This window comes from Cydia pomonella, chromosome 12 (assembly GCF_033807575.1).
Source record: "Cydia pomonella isolate Wapato2018A chromosome 12, ilCydPomo1, whole genome shotgun sequence".
Lineage (NCBI taxonomy): Eukaryota > Metazoa > Arthropoda > Insecta > Lepidoptera > Tortricidae > Cydia > Cydia pomonella.
In genome coordinates this window covers 8,883,061-8,902,102 of record NC_084714.1, presented here as the reverse complement: position 1 = coordinate 8,902,102, position 19,042 = coordinate 8,883,061, and the positions used below count along the sequence as shown (strand labels likewise).

The following is a 19,042-nucleotide window of genomic DNA, read 5'->3' as shown; positions in this document are numbered from 1 at the left end:
CATGGAGTACGTGGACAGATATTTTATATGCGCATAGGAATAGAAATCACTCTAGCTCGATGTATTGTATTGTGCTTATTAAGCCTTTTTTAATATATTTTTTTAGGCAGACGCTGTTACTATACAATGTCATCAAAATGCATGTTAATATGTTAATAATATTACAAATATAACTAAATAATAAGTAGGTACTACTACTGCTATACTAATAAAAATTAACCAATGTAAGGATTGTAGCTACAGAAATATATTTAATGATATTCTATATTACAACTTAAGTATCATATACTTACAACGAAATCAAACAGACTCAACATAGGTAACTTGGTTTAAGGGTTTAGAATTCCTAGGTCCTGAAGTTAGGTCCCACTTTGTTATAAAAGTTAAAACTTCCAAACTTCCTAGTCCCAAAACTAAGGTCCTCAATTTGTAACTGCACCGGCAGCAGCATTAGTAAAGCATTCTGCCACAATATGCGACCCGCGTTACGCTTGAATGGAAAGGCGATTGTTGGCTGCGCCCGCGACGCTGATGTAATCTGTTTTCGCGCAGATCACCTATTCCAACCACAGCTCATCGCAAGCACCGACCAGTATTATTGTGAACCCAGACTTGCCAGAAGTAAGTTTAAAGCTTATAGCGCTTATACTGGTTCGTTGAAGTGAGAGCGGTACATCGCTAATGGAATTAGCAATGATCGGTGGGAATTTGGCTGCCATTCATTGCGGAGTTTTTGCCGGCGGCCGCCGAACCCGCGGCCTTGCTGCTGTGTTACACTGCCATTACGATTTCCGAAGCTGTGAGATATATTTATTGGTGCCAGGCAACGGTTGTTCGCTTCTTGCTGTAGCGCACGCTTTCGCGGTCTGTCGTAAGCTAATTCTTGCGTTACCTTTATCACTTTACTCCGTATTATTCCATAATTTAATTACTAGTCATGACATGTATAATCTGTTTCACCTACATGTTGGTTACTCTGTAGCGTGTCTGTAGCCATACCGACCCATGTAAAAGATGCGAGAAATTTTACCTTCTATTTAACATTGCATACACGTCACCCTCGTAAACGCTCGCTGAAGTGCATTACAAGCCTGAGCGTCCAATGTGTTACATAAAAGTTTTCATATAACCTAGAAAATGTTTACAGAAATTGCTTTTTCCCCGATACAATTAAACAGGAAAACGAATGGATAAGAGTAGATTTGTTTCACAGTTTTAAAATGTGCTAGGTGTTCCTCGAATCATCTGAAAATAGTCCGTCCACCCCGAGTGCGGTATCCACCGGCTAATTGGCTTGAATTTTTAACGGCTTAGTCACGACCGCATCTGTGTGACTCAGATTTGCACACAATGAAGTTGCGATGTTTCCTCCATGATGCCTTTTAAATTTGCACAAAAACGGGTTCGCGTATGGCGTACATACTTTGGCATACAGTTGCCTTGCCAACATGGTATTATATCACGTAAAATTAATTTGCCCATTATTTCTGTTGCCTTCATTAATCGAATTAAATATTGCTGCAAATCCTTGAGAGCTAAATTTCTTCATGTTTTTTATAACTTCTAAGCTATCAAGGTCGTTTATTTCGTGACTAAGTCTAGAAAGCTACCGTTGGCTAATAATAAAGCGATAACTACGTAATAGGGTCTAGGGACTTGATAATTACACAGTAATTTATTATGTTATGTCCGAATATAACAGTGCGTGGGTGATATATATAGGGGGACAAAACTATTTAGATAATATGCCCCGTAAGTTACTGCGATGTGTTACCTAAGGGGCGCTGTCGTCTGATCGTTACGTAAGCCTCGCAGGCTTAAGGGGAATGATAACATCAGTAGTTAGGCCTGTAGGGAGTTGTAGTCGTAAAACCGGAAAGGCCTAGTCGGAAAGCTTAAGTGAGCCAACATTCTGGCAAAAGATCGCTTGTCAGTTTGCCTAATGCCAAGGCATTATAGGCAGGCACGCTGCTCAGAATGGATAATAGTACATAGTACTTATTTACAGAAGGCTATCTTTCTAACGAAGCTGATGTTAGACAGAAACCTTCTATATCTCCTACATAACTATGTAGGACGGGTTAACTAACCCGTGACTGAAAAGTGCACAATCGTGAAAAGGGATAGTAATCGGTTATACACCTCTTTTTTTACTGAAAACCTGTATGGCAATATGGACATATTGCCATACAGGTATAATTCCAAGAACTAAAAACACACGCAGCGAGAAGTAAATCCCCTAAAGGTACTCGTTCTGTTACTTCCCATTTCTTGTTTTTTTCTATGATTTTTACAAATAAGTACTTGAGCGCAAGCCGGTTTCCAAGAGAGAACGCATACATACTCCTTATACGACCGCATTGTAAACATACAATAGGCACACAGGAGTACGAGATCTAATGTTTGTTTGCGCAGGTGCGGCCGGCTGCATCTTTGTTCTTCGAATTATCACCGTGAGGGAATGCGTCCTTACCACTCCTTGATTGTGTTAATGAGACCCTTCGTTACTTGTCAGTTTTCAAGTTGAATGGATGTTTATCTCCCTACCCGTATTTTATTAAGGGTAGCTTAGATACGAGTCATTCCGGGAATTTATGGTTATCGAAAAACATCTTTTTCAACCGGTTATACAACCGATCCTGCGTATTTCGTTGAGTCACCAGCTGAGTTGTCTTTTTATATGAATTTCTCAAATTTACTGACACTTCGGGAGGCAGATCAGAGGTATAACATAAACATGAACCATGTGTCGCCACGAGTCAATTCATTCCGACGCCTTACGGTTATTCATAAATGCATTAGTGTCGCGGTTAGGAAAAGGTAAACTAATGTTAGGCACATCTAGCAGATATCGATATTCCAATTAACGATATCGATATAGTCATTAGTCTTTTTCATTATAAAGTTCGATATTTATATCAAATATGAATACGCGTCTAATTAAGAACCACAGAGTTTGTTTAGGAACAAAGGCGCCCTAAGACGTACAGATCGCATCTCTCATCAAGCCCAGTCGTGCATACTGAATTAAACTTTTACGTGAATAAGCTATTTATACCGCTGACGCGCCGCCCCACATTCTTATCTCGTGTACACTTCGCCTCAAGGATCTAACAGATGTTGAATGTTCGTAATTTAACGCACCTATAAATGTAAGTTTAATAAATATAGAACTTGAAAGCTGCGATAAGCGAGCAGACTCATCGTAACAGCTTTATTATGCTGTTTTTATTGAGTGTAAATAAATTGTTATATCTCCTTTCACTGCGTGTCTAGAGTAGGAATTGTTTATTTGGCCAGTTATATTGCGATGTTAAGTATTTATGTCTCGCGCCAAGTTGTGAAACTACAATGATTCTCGTCAAAGATATTTTTAATGTTCGGTCTGGTTTTGTAAGTAGTCTACCATTGTTTCTAGTTCACACTTGAACTTTGGCCTCTCTTAGACTTAAGTAGATATTTTCCTCTACCTACTGCCTTACTTATGCATCATGATCATGATCATAGGAGGTTATCAGTTTTAATAAATTTTATAGGGAAACTAGTGAATTGAGCTTTTCATCGGAATGAACAAGAAAGATAGAAAACTCATAATAGAGATAAGTACCTACCAGTGACAATTATTTAAAGAATGGCAATTGTTGGCGCCATATTTAATCGTTTAATTATACCTAATGCTGATGCCGTGTACACTTTGTGTGTTCATCATGTAACCTGTCGTGTTGTTTGTTGCAGCGCGTCCGATGATCTCGGCGAGGCTCCCCGGCGAGGCGCTGGCCCAGCTGGGGCAGCTCGGGCCGCTGGGGCTGTACCCGCCGCCGCCGCCGGCCGGCATGACGCCCGAGTTCCTCGCGCCGCCGCCCCGGCCCTACGCGCGCTACGCGCAGCGCCGCCCGCGCGACATGCCTGCGCCCCCAACCCCCCAGTCTCCCTCGTTCCCTAGCTATCCAACCTTCCTCCCTCATCCATCGTACGCGTACAATCTGTACCGGGCGGGCCCTCGGGCGCCGCAGTCGCCGGCCAACTATCCCCTGCACCGGCCCACGTCGGGCTTCGTGCCGCCGGCTCCGGCGTCCCATTCACCACCAGTGTCTGCGCCGGCGCCTTTACCTCCTGTCCACAGAGACGTAAGTAGCTAATGTTTTCTTAAGTCTGTCATTTGCATTACAAAATATCAGACGTAACGGCAAAATAGTCTTGTTTTTTCTGGCCTACATCAAAAGCAATTTCACATTAATTAGAATTTTAGCGTCTTCATATTTGTCACTCGCCTAAAAGACCCAAAACATCTCACGATGCTAAGTCACGGTGCACGGCTCAGAAATATTAATACTGCGTTTTCCGCTTTGTGACACGTGTATAGCCAAATTTGTAATTTATTCCTTAATCAATTTCAGGAACCGCCAATTTCACCGGAGCGCGGCGCGCCTGCGGCATATTTCTGCCGTGGTGCCCTCATTCGACTCGAGGATGGTTCGCTTCGGCGCGTCGAAGAGATGAGGACAGAAGACTTTGTGATGAGCGCTGAGCACAGTGGTGACCTGGCGCTGACTCAATGCACGCTGCTACGGCTTGACGAGCGGGGCGACCGGCTCGCGCTCACGCTGACGTACGATAGGAACCGGGCACAGGTACCTACTTCTATAACATTTCATGTCCAAAAGGCTTTCTGGGTGCTTAGAAGGAATCTGATGATTCTATCAACTCTCTTGCTGTTGAAACTTGTTTTAAACATGACACCTTTGATTAATAGGCTAGCTAGTGACTGAGAGAAATTCTAAAATGAGAAATGAAGACTTTCGATTAGTATAGACGTCGGTATAGTTTCGACCACTAAATTTGGTCTGGACGAAAAATAGATACTCGTATTTGTTATTCCGTCTTAATAAGTTAATTATAAATATGTCATTTATTCGTTTCCAGGTGGAGCTGGACTCGACCGTAGACCACCCGTTCTTCGTGTATGGGCGTGGCTGGGCGTCCTGCAAGCCGGAGCGCACGCTGGCGCGGTACGGGTTGCACGTCCAACGACTGCAAGTAGGCGACGTTTGCGTGTCTCTAGTTGCCAGGAAGCACGCTTCCGCGTCCCTCCCCGCGCACCCCTCCTCTGCGCCTCCCCAGACGCATCCGGAGAACCTCAGCGTTAAGGAAGACGCTCGCAAGCGGCGGTGGTCCGCATCAGACGTGCTCGAGGACGACCGCCCCCTTCCAAAGAAACGCTGAAGCGTCGTGATCGCTCTAAAACTATCGTTTAGTTCGTTTCTTCCCGTAGTTGACGCGGATTGTGAGCTGGATTAGTGATCGAACGCTTCATCTTCCTGCTATCTAACGAAATCAGCTTCGCAATATTCTCACGTGATAGTGACAATAACCCAGTGAGTGAGTCGCGTGCCCGTGCGGCCGCGACCGTCCGCTGTACTATCGGGAACTCTAGGTGCTTTTTACTGTCGGGTGCTTCTGTCGCGTATGTGTACGACAATGTAAATATGTATGTAATTATGATATTTAGGTCAAAGTTCAATGTTACACTCCATGACTAACTAAATGTATCACAAATATGTGAACGAACGTTTGCGCGATGCGTAGGAGAGCATAAAAAATATTTTTGCACATATATAGATACCGACACAAATCAAATCATTAATCAAACTTTATTTAGTTTAAAATTATATTGGAGTGAGAACCGAAAAACTTAATGAGCACAAAAATAACAATGTGTATGTTTCTACCAGATCTTATAGTAGGTTAGATTTTGTGATAAACAATGAGATTTTAAATCGCCAGTCTGTCGAGACGGCATTGCATATTATGTTAAACAAAGGTACAATGAATGTTTGGTAGGGTAGCTATGGGCTTCTAAATGAGGATGGATTTCCTTGTCTCTTCACTGTGAGTGAAGCTGCTTTTCCACCAGATAGGTGGCCAATGCTAAAGGATAAACGAGATCACAACTAAACTACAAAAATATGTGACTCAATGACGGTATTGACCAGAGCTAACTAGCATAATTGAGCGAGTAAATGCGATTAACTCGCTTCTAGAGCTTTCATCGGTAGCTCGCAATCCTTCAATAAAAAAACATTACCTACTTCGATGATTAAGTGGATCATACACATCATTAGCAACACAGCTGGTCTGTAAGCACCTGTGGTAGAAAAGCAATCTTACTCAGTTGGACGTAGCCCACTCCCATGGTTGTGACAGACATATCCCGGCTCGCGAAACAAACAACCATACAAACCCTGCTACAACTTCCCCTATTGGCTGTAGTAAGGACCGAACTTGGAGGTGGCGGCAAATTTATCTGACAAATAATTTGATCGTGTTATACATTATAATATCTATTCTAAAAATAAAATATATATGTACCTATATTATGACGTTGTTAGATGTCATCTCTATTGTTTTTAGACGTCCATGTGTAATACACAGAACTTTTCTATGAGAAGATTGTTGTATACATAATAAACACACAGTCTGTGATATTTTGTAGTTATTGGTCAGAGTAGATATGAAGTATTGCTTGAATAAAGGAAATATATGTTTTAGAGTACTAAGTGCGTAATTGGTAAGGAGCTATATAGATGTCGTATACTCAAAAAATTCGCTGAAGGAAACAAACGAAATACATAAACAAGTAGAGTCTGTGATTTTATACATATGTATATCGTTATACCAAATAACGACAAATGCAAAGGCCATATCAAAATCCAATTAATTTTAAATATTATTAAGTGAATATTTACCGTTCTTCATTTGGTTTATTTTTATTTGCATAATATAAATCGTAGTTTCACATGGATTTCCAACTGAATACCTAATACGTAGGTATAATTTTGAGTGTAATGATATGCGTACAAGGATGTTTGCCATGCTGGGCGGGCCTGGCCCGCGGGACACGGGGTAGTTCTTTCATTGTACCGTAAATCTTACGTGCTTGTTAATTGTATGTTAATTATTAGTGGCCGGCCCGGCACCGCGCCCGCACACGGACACGGCTGAGGCAGTGGCCGGCGGAGCGTAGATAAAAAGCTAATAATTTGTTGTATAATGTATGTAATACTAGTTTTATCATGTTTATTATTATATTTTGTAATTGTAATGAAAGATCTCATTTTATTAATCGGTATTTTCTAACAAGGCGCTTCATTAGATCATGACTAAGCCTACCTCACAAACTTGAGACCGGGCGGCGCGCGCCGCGGCCGGTCGCCAACAAGTCGACAACAAGATCTCAATTTGATGAAAATAAACTTATAAAAAGACTGGGACGCTTTACTGAATGTTGTGGGATAGTAGTTTCTTTGAAGATATTACTTAAATTATGATATAGGAAGGAGCATTTATTTAGTGAACGGGCGCTACCGGCGCGACGCGCTGCGCTCCTCTTCCAAGCAAGTCGCTCGACTCGATTAGTACAAAAATTCTTACAAAAGTATTATTTCCCAAAATTGTCAATTCAGAAAGTATTAACTTAATTTCAATGAAGGGTGCTATACAAACTGTTTTCGTTGACGATGACGAGTCAAGCACGATAAATTCATACGACATTAATGTCCCGATATTTGAAACATGTTGAGTATAAATTGGCAGAATCAAAGTTCTTCCAATCTATTTAAATGTATCAGTTTATATTGCAAACCAGCTTCAGAGTTTTGTTCCCTTGAACTACTAGCGTATGTTCTATGTATTATAACAATTGCAAGCCAATGTAAATTAAATATACAGAATCGATTTTAACTATTGTATTTACATCCAATAATTACTTCATATGGAGTAGTTTTCGCAACATTTATAAAACCATTGCTGTCAAGAAAGTTATATTTTTCCATCAACTTACATTATGATCAGACAATATCTATCCAAATACTATATTTATAAGTGAGAAACAATATTATACATGAGGTAATCATACTTGAGCAAAATGACTTGATTTCTTTGCACCGAGTTCCCAAATTTAGAAGAAAATCATGATTGGCCAGAGTTAGGGCACGTTTACACTGGGCCAAATCTGTTATCAAATGCGGATGATAGTGTAAATGAGCCCTAAGCTGGATTTCAAGCAGGTCTAAGTTATTTCTGCTCTGCCGATCGACTCATCTTTGTAAACACGAACAAAGTTTCTGCCTTTCGCGTTGAAAAACATTAGATATACCTTGCTATTTTCGGCGTAATATAAATCATAATGATTAAACAGAAACTTTGGTCCTGTATCTTTGACTGCGTTATAATGTCACGGGTGTTGTAAATGTGGCAAGGCCAGGAAATTATATATTATATTCATCGTTAAGTTTATTTCCGTTTTATTTCTTTAACATTTGCTTGTCGACAATAAGATACATATATACCTAATTATACTTTCTAATTCCAACGTAGAGAAATGATCACTATTCTTGTGATCGTGTGATCTTTGTATGAATGTACAAACGTAGAGACCGACTTTCGGCAATACATTGAGATAGAAATAAAACGTAGAAATACTTGCAATTGTCTCTTTCCATCTTGGCGCTGTAGCAAGTCATTGATCCACGTGTGGGACAGAGATAGACATTATTTTGTAAGTACACGAATGACTCGACCTGCGTTGCATGGTGACAATAGAATATCATGTGTAGAGTGCCGTGTTTCGTCGTTGCCAACATAGTTAACGGGCATTATTCCATACGCTTTGACCTTATCATATCGGTATTGAGTCAAGCTTTAACTTTTAATCACAAAATAAATATTCGAGTCGGGAAGATGGGTAATAAGTACCATGAAGGTCAAATTTCTTATCAAAATATGATGATTCATTTATGCCGCTGCAGACTTTTGATACAGCGTGAATTTTTGATACGACTACATAATCAAACGGTACTTTAGTTAGTTCAGGCTTTAATTAACACACTTCCATATGTTTTATAAAAAATGGAAGAAATAAATAAATCAGCAAGCAATGTATCATTATTGCGTCATTATGACGCGACGTCACAATTAAGAGATCACCGTGTACGAAATATATTGGCGCTCGAAAAAATCAAAAATTAATTATTCTGTTGTGGTTAAGAGTAAATTAAAATTTCAGAATCATTTCATACCGCTAAAACCGATGTTTTTTTTTAGTTTATGGTTATATCAAAAATACATGTATTTAATTTTAGCGTGAACACACTGGTCAGCCTTGATACCGCTTTTGGAGACAGAAGTTAGAGCGTGTCGAATAGGCCCATGATTTCCACAGTTCGTATAAATAAACCTTCCCAACTAACCAAGTACTTCCGACACAAGATTGTGCCATCTTACAGATTTCTTATTATATTGAATTGTTTTGGTCAAGTTAACGAATGTCCTATAAAGGAATACCTCTGTCTTTATATACGTTATTTATATCCATGATTAATTCTTGATTAATATATTCTATTATTGGTTAAAATCGACATGGTATCCAATTTAAAAGCAGGTTTAGATTGTGTGAAACTGTCAAATAACAAATTTGTTACAAAATCAACTATCATTAGGATTTTCTTTGAAAATTAAAATAGAAATACAGATAGATGCTTTTACTGGAGAAGTTGTGTCATTTATGTAATAGAAAAATAAATATAAAATTGTTATATAATTATATGATGAATGGCAAAATATATATGTATATTTTATTGTATAGCGGAGTGAGTACTGTTTCAGATTATGTAAATGGAAAATGTTATAGACCGAGATGTGTTAAAATAAGTTAACTGTTTGTAAAAAGAAGAGAAAATATGTATAACTGAATATTTGCTACAAATGCGTTTTCTTTACAATCACCAACTCAATCTACTAAAGACGATAAGCACAAATAATTTCGTACATTGATCCGTCATTTCCTATGTCTATCGCACGCGCGTAATTATATTGCTGTCCCGCCCATGCTGGACAACAATATATGTGTGCGATAGAAATAAGAAATGGTGGGGCACATTCGCCATCAGATATATCGGAGCGGCCAAGGTGTTAACAAATATGTAAGCACGCACTCTAACTCCTTAACAATAGAGGTGTGTAAGGTGTGTTCAGATATTTGTGAGCGCCTTGGCCGCTCCGATACATCTGATTGCGACTGTACGAAATTCTTTATGCTTCAGGGTCTTTACTCTCAGATGTATGAACTTGTTGAAATGATTTTTACGCCTTAGACCCTAATCTGATAAACAAGTCTTTTTTTCTTTTATGCAAGTGGTTGGCTCCCGAGTAGGAACTTGGTAAAGCAACTGTATCATGATAGTATTAAGGTTCGAATCTATATGTAAACATCTCATACGAGATAACATGTTTTCCACCTCAATGTAAGCGAGCGCTCATAGATTTGCTACTACATCGATTTGGACCTTAATACTATCACGATACAGTTGCTTTTAAATGGACATTGTTGCTTTGCCACGTGGCTAGGTAATATGGGATTTGGTCGCTCATATAAAAGAAACAATGGCTTTTGTTTAACCCTTTGAACGCCAAGAACCCCTAAAGGTGTCGTGTGCCATCGTGCTCACCCCGCCAAGGACAACTATAGGTGTTATGACGTACGCTGTCAAATTAACCGTCACACTTTCAAGTAAGGTTTACATTAGCTCCCTAGCGTCCGGCTTGGCGTTTGAGTGATGCGTGTTTATGACATAAAGCGTTCAAAATATTAACAGATTAGGATAACAGGCCTAAAACTCATTACGTCATTAAAAAAACATACTATAGCTATTTTGGTCAAATCGTTCCCTATGTCATGAATCATGAAACGTGATTCTCTGACAGCACGTAAGAAACAATTTCTATAATATACCCCCATTATGCTCGACCATAATACGCTTGTTAATTTAACTACACCACCTGATTTAAATGCTTGAAAGATTAAATTGTACTCGTTGGTAGCAATTACCGAATGAGGCGCTTGAAGGAGAACGGAGAAGATCAAATTAATACCTCGAAAGTCATATTAGGTCGCCTAGGATAAAATCCGAGCTTTATAATATTTACCGACGAGGAGCAAAATCATCACTTTTCCCACCGCGCAGCGCGCACTTCGCCAGTTAAACAACAGAGACCGAGCACGTTGGATAGTGCCACCTCGTGACGTGAATAGAAAACTTTTAACGCCTATGTGCTGTCCTTTACAGTTCACGCACGCTTGTGCATTGTACTTCCCGCCAATAAACAGGATGCTACTATGCTGCCACCAAACCTACAGCTCATGCACTCTTTCTAAGGCATCATATAATCTCATTATCCCGGATTAAAAACATACACTATTATTTTAGAGAAATTTAATCTTAAGTACATTTCATGCAGATATTTCAGAAAATTGAGTTGTGCTGTCTTTTCACCTCTTATTTCAGGAACTTACCTATGACTATGGTCACTTTTATTCACTTATGTTACACGGCGTATTTATTTGGGGAAACTGCGGTTGCTACCACACCAGCCATAAAAAATTACAAAACTAAACTCGAGGGGGCAGTCACTTAGCTTATCCTGGCACGGCCTTTGCATATCTTTATTTCGCCACTCTTATAGACAAAATGCGATTTTCTCATTAGTATTTGAAGAATAAAAAGAGCCTTTACTAGCTGGCGTGGTGAAAAAATATAATGACATTTTAGAACCGTGTACATAAAATAATATTTAAGAAAAACAAACCGACTTCAATGAGGGAGACAGGTGAAAGAAAGATTATTGTTGATTTTTCGATTTCATACAATGAAATTAAAAAAGACAGCGTCCTACGCCTAATTATGTAGAAAAGGAGGTAAAAGGTTTGTCACTGCACCCACCTTGACACATTTCAGATTTCCTGGTTGACTGGTAAAATACCCGCAATAGGGTATTCGACTGTATTTAAAGTAAATTATTTCACACCATGCATGAAATAATAATGAAAACGGCTATAACTTTGCTTAAGAGTTGAGAAGTACCCTCAATTCCTTATAGAACTTCATCAGAACTCAAGCTTGACAAAAATGTGCCTTGAAAACCTAACTGCTTCACAAACACGCGAAGAGAACAAATTGCCAAATGTGAACTATGCGGCGTTGAAGAGTTCCATTCTGTTCATCATCAGCAGTTCCGCTTCATCAAATGTCACTATTTAAATATAAATAATGCTTGATTTGTTGATGAAAATACAAAAATCAATATATGTATGCTCTTCACATTTGAACAGTTCCCTCGATTCCTCATGGACCACATCGTCAGAACTGGGACTTGACAAAATTTGTCTTAAAAATCTAATTTGCTTCACAAACAAAGCGAAGAGGACAAATCGCCAAACGTGAACTATGCGTCGTTGAAGAGTTCCATTCTGATCATCATCAGCAGTTCCACTTCATCAAATGTCACTTTTTAAATGTAAATGCTTGATTTGTTGATTAAAATACAAAAATAACTATATGTATGCTCTTCACATTTGAAGAGTTCCCTCGATTTCTCATGGATCCCATCATTACAGTTGAGTTTTGCCAAAAACGGGACCAATCTGTATATATAAAGATTAAAAAAAAAATCAAAATAGGTTCAGAAATGAAGTTGTGAAGTAACAAACATAAAAAAAACATACTAACCGAATTGCGAACCACCTCCTTTTGAAATCTTGAAGTTGGTTAATATATTCAGAAGTAAGTTGTTAAAAAAAGCCGCAAGAGCGGAATTCATCATTTCACTTAACTACATTGAGTTAATCCTCAGTTGCACAAATGTTTATTTAAATTTTCAATCAGAGAAGGATCCTTATGCTTCGTCATGTACATAAGTACTTTTCCATCAGGAAAGGATCCTTATGCTCCATTTCTGATGGAAAGGTATGCAGATGAAGCATAAGGAGCCTTCTCTGATGGAAAACCACAATTGGTTTTAACATATATGTTTTTATAAGCTTTTATTTGATTTGGTGGGTCAAATTATGGAGGCTCGATTTGACCCACTTCTTGATTTCCGATTGAGCTGAAAATTTGCATACATATATAAGTCAGGTGACAATGCAATATTATGGTACCATCGAGCTAATTTCACGATGAAGACAGGGGGTGACCATAGGAACTACGTGATGAAACAACGCAACCCAATTGTGTTTGGGATATTTAGAATTGTCTCGATGAGTATTAACTAATATGGCAAAAAAGTACAGTTAGCAATAAAAATTTGTACCAAAAATGATATTTTTGTCACAAAATTTATTTTTATCATTTAAATGTAAATAGTTTGCAACATTTGTAGGTTTATTTGATTTGCCAATTTTACAGATACGCGCTTGCGAAACAGTCCCTTTCTCATATGTCAGCATATTTACAACCACTATTTTAGACATATCTGACACTATGTAGTCAGACCATTATTTTTGGCTGAACATATATGGGAGCTAAATCAATAGTTTTTCGGGTCCTGCATCATTGACCTTAATCTATACTGAATGCGACACCCTGTTGGTTCTATAAATATCACAACTTAAATTAACATTTGTGCAACTGAATACAAAACTACTAGCACTAAATCTACAGGAAGCATCAACATAATAAATTAAAAGTGAATTAGTACTTACAAAAAGTTTATTATCAATAATCACAACAATACTATCGCCCTCAGATGTCGGACTTAAGGTCCAGCAGCACTTTCTCGCCGGGCTTGAAGGCCGGCATGCCGAGGTACGGGCACGTCGCGCAGCGGAACGCGTCGCCCAGGTAACACTGCAAATAATATATTATTATGAAGCTGGAATTTAGTTGCTAGCTATGGGCGGTTTGCATAACGCACAAACAACGTTATAGACCGCGAACCAGGAACAGATTTCCATGACCAATCGCCTCTCGGGCGAAAACTTGTAAAGTGGTTAACGGCTATGTATGATGTACCCTAGTGGACGGGACGTCAGCTGCCGCTCCGTTGGTGGGTTTAGGAATGGCAGCCACCGAAATACGGAAAAACAAAAATTTGTCATCGCCTCCCGTTTGATACTTTGTCAGATGATAGTTCAGATTGTTGTTAACTAACAAAATCGTCAGTCGGTTATATCGCGGTGATAAGAACGTCAGCTGGTCGCGTGAACATGTAAATAATAAGCGCTTTACCTTTTTATGATAGCAATAACAAATCATGAAACTGCATTTAGCATTAAATCATGTGAAATGTCTGAAATGCTTACTTTGCGGACATAAAGTGGTAAGACTTGTATTTTTTACATATTCATGTCATCAACTGTAGGGCTAAGATGGTCGGCTCTTTATCATTTGTCACCATGTCTGTCACGTTCTAACAAATATGTAAGCGCAAAATTTACGGGTATAATGACAAGTGATAAAAATGGAACCATGCTGCCAACGCTGACGGTCTTTCCACCGCGATACAACCGACTGACTATTTTTTTAATTCATGGTAGCATCTAAATTATGTTTACAGCAGAAAGCAACCACAAAAGGTTGAACAATACTCGATAAATATCAAAACATCCTAAAATATTGATTCAAAGATTCAAATAATTTATTTGCGCAGAATACACGTATATACATGCAGATCATATTGGTACAAAAAAAAAACAAAGTTCCAGTGTATTCAGTCTGCGTGCAGACATGCAAAGATTATAGATTATAGAGGAGCACATTCTAACATCAAATCATAAATCAATACAAACATGAATAAAGAATAATATAATAATTAGTAAAAAATATGAAAATGTCAATGAAAAATAATTGCAAAGTCAGTTATTCAAATAATCCTTAATACTATAAAAGCATCTGTCCAAAAGCCAGCTAGTCAACTTACGCTTGAATATGTTGCCTCTGAGTATCTTTAATAATATCTTTGTCAAAAACATTTTTAAAAAATTAGGAAAAAGTAACATAATTATACCAACGGTCTTGGACGTCGAAATCTAAGTATTCGTTTCAAACGGGCAAGTTTGAGAAATCAAAACATTTAAGTATTCAATGGTTACAGGAATCAATATTTTTTAAATGTGTAGGTCCAGGCAGTGAGGCAATGTATAAATAGCCTTTCTGCAGTAGGTTAGTTTTGCAATACCACACCTACAAGAACTTGTATAGTGTGTTGAATACGTCTCACGTCACTTGTAAGTATGTCTTGGAGAAATTGGGGAAAATACCTACATAAAACTAAGATCCCAGAAGACGAATTCAGAATCCCCTCCTTCGAAATCTTGAGATTACTTATAAAATTCCATTGTCATTTCAAACATTTTATTACTGATATTTTTATGATAAACCTTTTTGAACTTAGGGATACTTACGCTTCCACAAGAAGACTTGGGGGTCTCTTTGACTTGTCCATTGAGTTCCTCAGCCAAACCACACGAGCAATCCGCGCATGCCTTTCGCTTTCCCGTTGTGGCGCACACTGGAACAGATAAGAACACACTGGATCACACAAATCAATCCACAATTTATACTAGAGGACGCTACAGTAGAGCCTTGCTATTCCGGTGGTTCGGAAAATTCGGTGATCCGGACGGATCCGACGCAGGCAGCTGATTTTCTGGGTCCCGGATTAGCGAGGGTATACTATATATCAGGGGTGGCCAACTTGATTAGACCCAAGATCTCCTGTTTACTAACGAAATCTTGTGCGATCTACCAATTACATACTTCTTGAAGCCTTAAATGAAACTGGTCTACGTATTTATATTTTTTGCCTTGCCATGATCGTTTGGACTAACAGTCGCGATCGACCTGTTGGCCACCCCTGCTATATATGTATCTCAGAATTATTTATGACCCTAAGGCCATGGCCATGCCTTTGGCTTTACTGCGTCATTTTAGGGCCCTCCCGCTTCTTTTTCGCAGAAATTGGAAATGTCGTACATGAGTACAATTATTACTTCCAAGATCCCTAAATTAATCCAATAATATAGGCACTCAAACTCATGCTCTCAAAACTTATCTTGTCACTATCCATACATATTTTGAGCAGTTTGGAAGTGTAGATATTTTTGAACCTGACTGTATCTAACTATAGTATCACAATGATGATTCATGATTACGAATGATTTACTTTGTTTCAAGAAAAGGAAGTCACTGACTTTTTCCTATTACACAACATTACGAAAACAATCCCTAATGCTTTGTATCAAAGTCCAATTTCAAGAATCAAGCACCTGTAAACAGCAGGTGAATTGAGTCGCCGCGTCATTCATACGTAACGGCGTTTAGCCAATTCGCGACACAAAACCTCGGAGCGGCGCGTCCGTTGGAACACAAAACCTCAATGTTTATATCTCGGCGCTATCATTATCATATCAGATACGTAACTGTTATTGTGATTATTTTTGAAGGATTTGCAACATCATTAATGTTTTACATAATGAATTAGGTCATGTAACTAAGTTTCATTATTTTAGGTATTTCATATTTTTCTCATGTATTTCTCACCCATACAAGTATATAATGACTAAAACATAATAACAACCTATTTAGGCTTGTATTTATATAGAAAAGGTATATTATTATGCACATAATGATTTTGTATATATAGGTCATCAATATTTTGGAAAAAGGTCACTTTTGTGGACAATGCAATGCAAGTTAATAACTCTGGTACATTATATATGCCATTATTCTTATTTGATTCTCAAGTACTGAAAAAATTTATAAGGGTGCAGTGTAAAAGTTTGCTTTAACATTGCAATATCTACAGGAAAAACGCGAATGAGTTAAGCATAATATAAAATGTATATCCCTCACTCATTTTTAAAATTAAAACAAGTTAGGTATGCTACCGAACATAACTATAATAATATCACAGTCTGTTGTTACAAAACCCTTGTTTTGTAACTTCAAACATGGTTGTATAAAGCGTTAGTGCTTACCTCTAAGTGACTCTTTATCAGGTTTCTTGAGATCATCCTCGTCCAGCAGCTGGTCAGAGTCAATGATGTCATCATCATTGCCTCCCGTCCAGGCCGCCTCCACTGTGTCATCTATTTTCCATACTGCAGGCTTGCTGCCCAGTTTCAGTTGTGCTTTTGATCCTACCTGGAATATTATAAAAATTGGTGGAGTATTCTATATATTTGTCTTACACATACACATGTTTTCTGGCTATTAGAGATTGATGATTTCTTCTTCTTTTTCCTAAACTTTAGAAATTGTATTAAAAATACTCCCAGTACTATATTTGTATAGAAAAAGAGTACAGGGAGCACTCCCACTTCCCATGTCTCTAGGTGTTGGTCCTTCTAGTTCTTTCACACCATACTGAGTGTTTCTGTGTCTTTTCCAGTTTAAAATGTTATCATCCATTAACTAAATAAATTGCTGTTCTTCAGGAATCTTGAAAATTATTTAATTATCAAATTAATCATTTATCCCCTTATTCATAAACGTCTACTATAGTTGACAAGCCGCTAATAATCGTTTGTCCCTTTCCATCATACCAATACATCAGAAAGGGACAAACAATTATTAGCGGCTTGTCAACTTTAGTAGATGTTTATGAATAAGGGGGTTAAGCATCATCTATACCTTTGATTGTCATTATTTAATAGATAGTGATCTTACTAATAAATACAACTAATTTTCCATATATAACATAATACAATGTATAAAGCACAAGACTTTATTTTAACTGACTGACAAATAAGAAGGGATTTTTTATTTGATTACCTTTTGAATAATCAAAGATTTCTTAAAATACTTAAAATAGAATTGAGGATCTTTCAATCTTTATTTAGGCATTGTCATACCTCAAATTTAGGCTTCTCCGCAGTGTAAACACCATCAACTTGTGTGACATTGAGGAACCCATTTAGTTTTAGTGCTGTGCTGATGTCTGAAGCATCCTTCGCCACCAACTTGCCGTTGGGTTTAAGGAGTTTGATTAGGGCTGCCAGGAGACCGTCATTGTGGGTGACAGAGTGTGGAGGGACAATGTTTGAGAGTATGACATTGAATGATGACTGTGGCCTTGAAGCTGAAAATTTTTAATCATTGCATTAGACTGTCTGTACATTGCTATTACATTTAAGGAATAAAATTATAAAGGAAGTTGATACAATATTCTTTAGTTAACCAGACAAATACTAACATAGCTAAATACACATATATTCTATCATGTAAAATAAATAAGTTCATGATTTCAGAAATATTTAGATAGGTATTTGCTATCTAAATTACAAACATAACATATATTATGTTTAAGAATAAATATACATGGATATGATTATAATATAAAACGTGTTGAGGGGTCAATGTCGCAGGCGGACCTTCTGAACAGGGTATTCTTTACATAGATAGCAGTAATTTTAAATACATGATGAGTCCTTGACACAGCTGGATTTACCTACTAATTGAACTAAATGTGGTGTAATATAATATTTAAAGTATTATACTTCATAGTAGTGTTACACGTAGGGATTTGAACTTACTTTCAGTAATCATTTCCGAATTTTCGAGAACGACATTGCCATTGTTGGTCGCACTTTGAATGTCAGCCACTATTTTGCCCAACTCGTTTTGTTCGCTGCCCTTCCAAACAACTAAAACATTATCGCCGCTCTTTAGGGTATTCATTGTGGCTTGCGGTCAGTGTATTCTCTTGATGATTGATTTCTTCCGTCTGTGCTCCGAGCTTGTAAATTATAAAGACACGATTAAACGAATAATCAATATTATTGTAAGTCACTTGAGGGGGTATTGGCGAACTGCACGAACACTAGGTTGTTTTAGAATGAGCAGTCGATTTGCTGTGTAATAAATAGCGTTACAAAAATTAGTAACGTATATACGTCTGTACGTCTGTACGTGATGTCTTACTTGCGTTTCGTGAAACAGATGACAACCACTTATGGGGTTGCCTTAGTATGAATGCTGTCAAAACTTGAAAATGCTTTGATTGCACACTGTTGTGGAAGTTTGTTAAAAAAACCGAACTGTCTACTTTGTTGCCCACAACCCACAAAGTGTCGTTTATTTCGTGCTTCCATGTTACATTTTTAGGTAGTAGTTACACATTTCTTGTAGTATCACATGGACACTCCATAGGTTGTATTGTAGCATATACAAATTATTAGGTAACTTACATATTCAAAGTTACATAA

At 38.0% G+C, this 19,042-nt stretch overlaps 2 protein-coding genes across 2 annotated transcripts in view; one reads left to right on the top strand and one right to left on the bottom strand.

Annotated features, from left to right (window-relative positions):
- Window positions 1–9,763, top strand: part of LOC133523465 (ataxin-1-like) — a 36,572-nt gene extending 26,809 nt beyond the window's left edge. Inside the window, exons 2-4 of the mRNA XM_061859064.1 lie at window positions 3,736–4,127; window positions 4,398–4,631; window positions 4,924–9,763. Coding sequence (XP_061715048.1) covers window positions 3,744–4,127; window positions 4,398–4,631; window positions 4,924–5,223 — 918 coding nt within the window. The 5' untranslated portion in view covers window positions 3,736–3,743 and the 3' untranslated portion in view covers window positions 5,224–9,763. The remainder of the gene's footprint in view (window positions 1–3,735; window positions 4,128–4,397; window positions 4,632–4,923) is intronic.
- Window positions 9,764–13,530: 3,767 nt separating this feature from the next.
- LOC133523437 (anamorsin homolog) lies at window positions 13,531–18,801 on the bottom strand. The gene is made up of 5 exons (XM_061859014.1): window positions 18,371–18,801; window positions 17,690–17,916; window positions 16,814–16,979; window positions 15,239–15,345; window positions 13,531–13,682 (listed from the first exon to the last, which is right to left on the bottom strand). The coding sequence occupies exons 1-5, from the start codon at window positions 18,513–18,515 to the stop codon at window positions 13,578–13,580; spliced, it is 750 nt and encodes a 249-aa protein (XP_061714998.1). The 5' UTR covers window positions 18,516–18,801; the 3' UTR covers window positions 13,531–13,577.
- Between the last annotated feature and the right edge of the window lie 241 nt (window positions 18,802–19,042).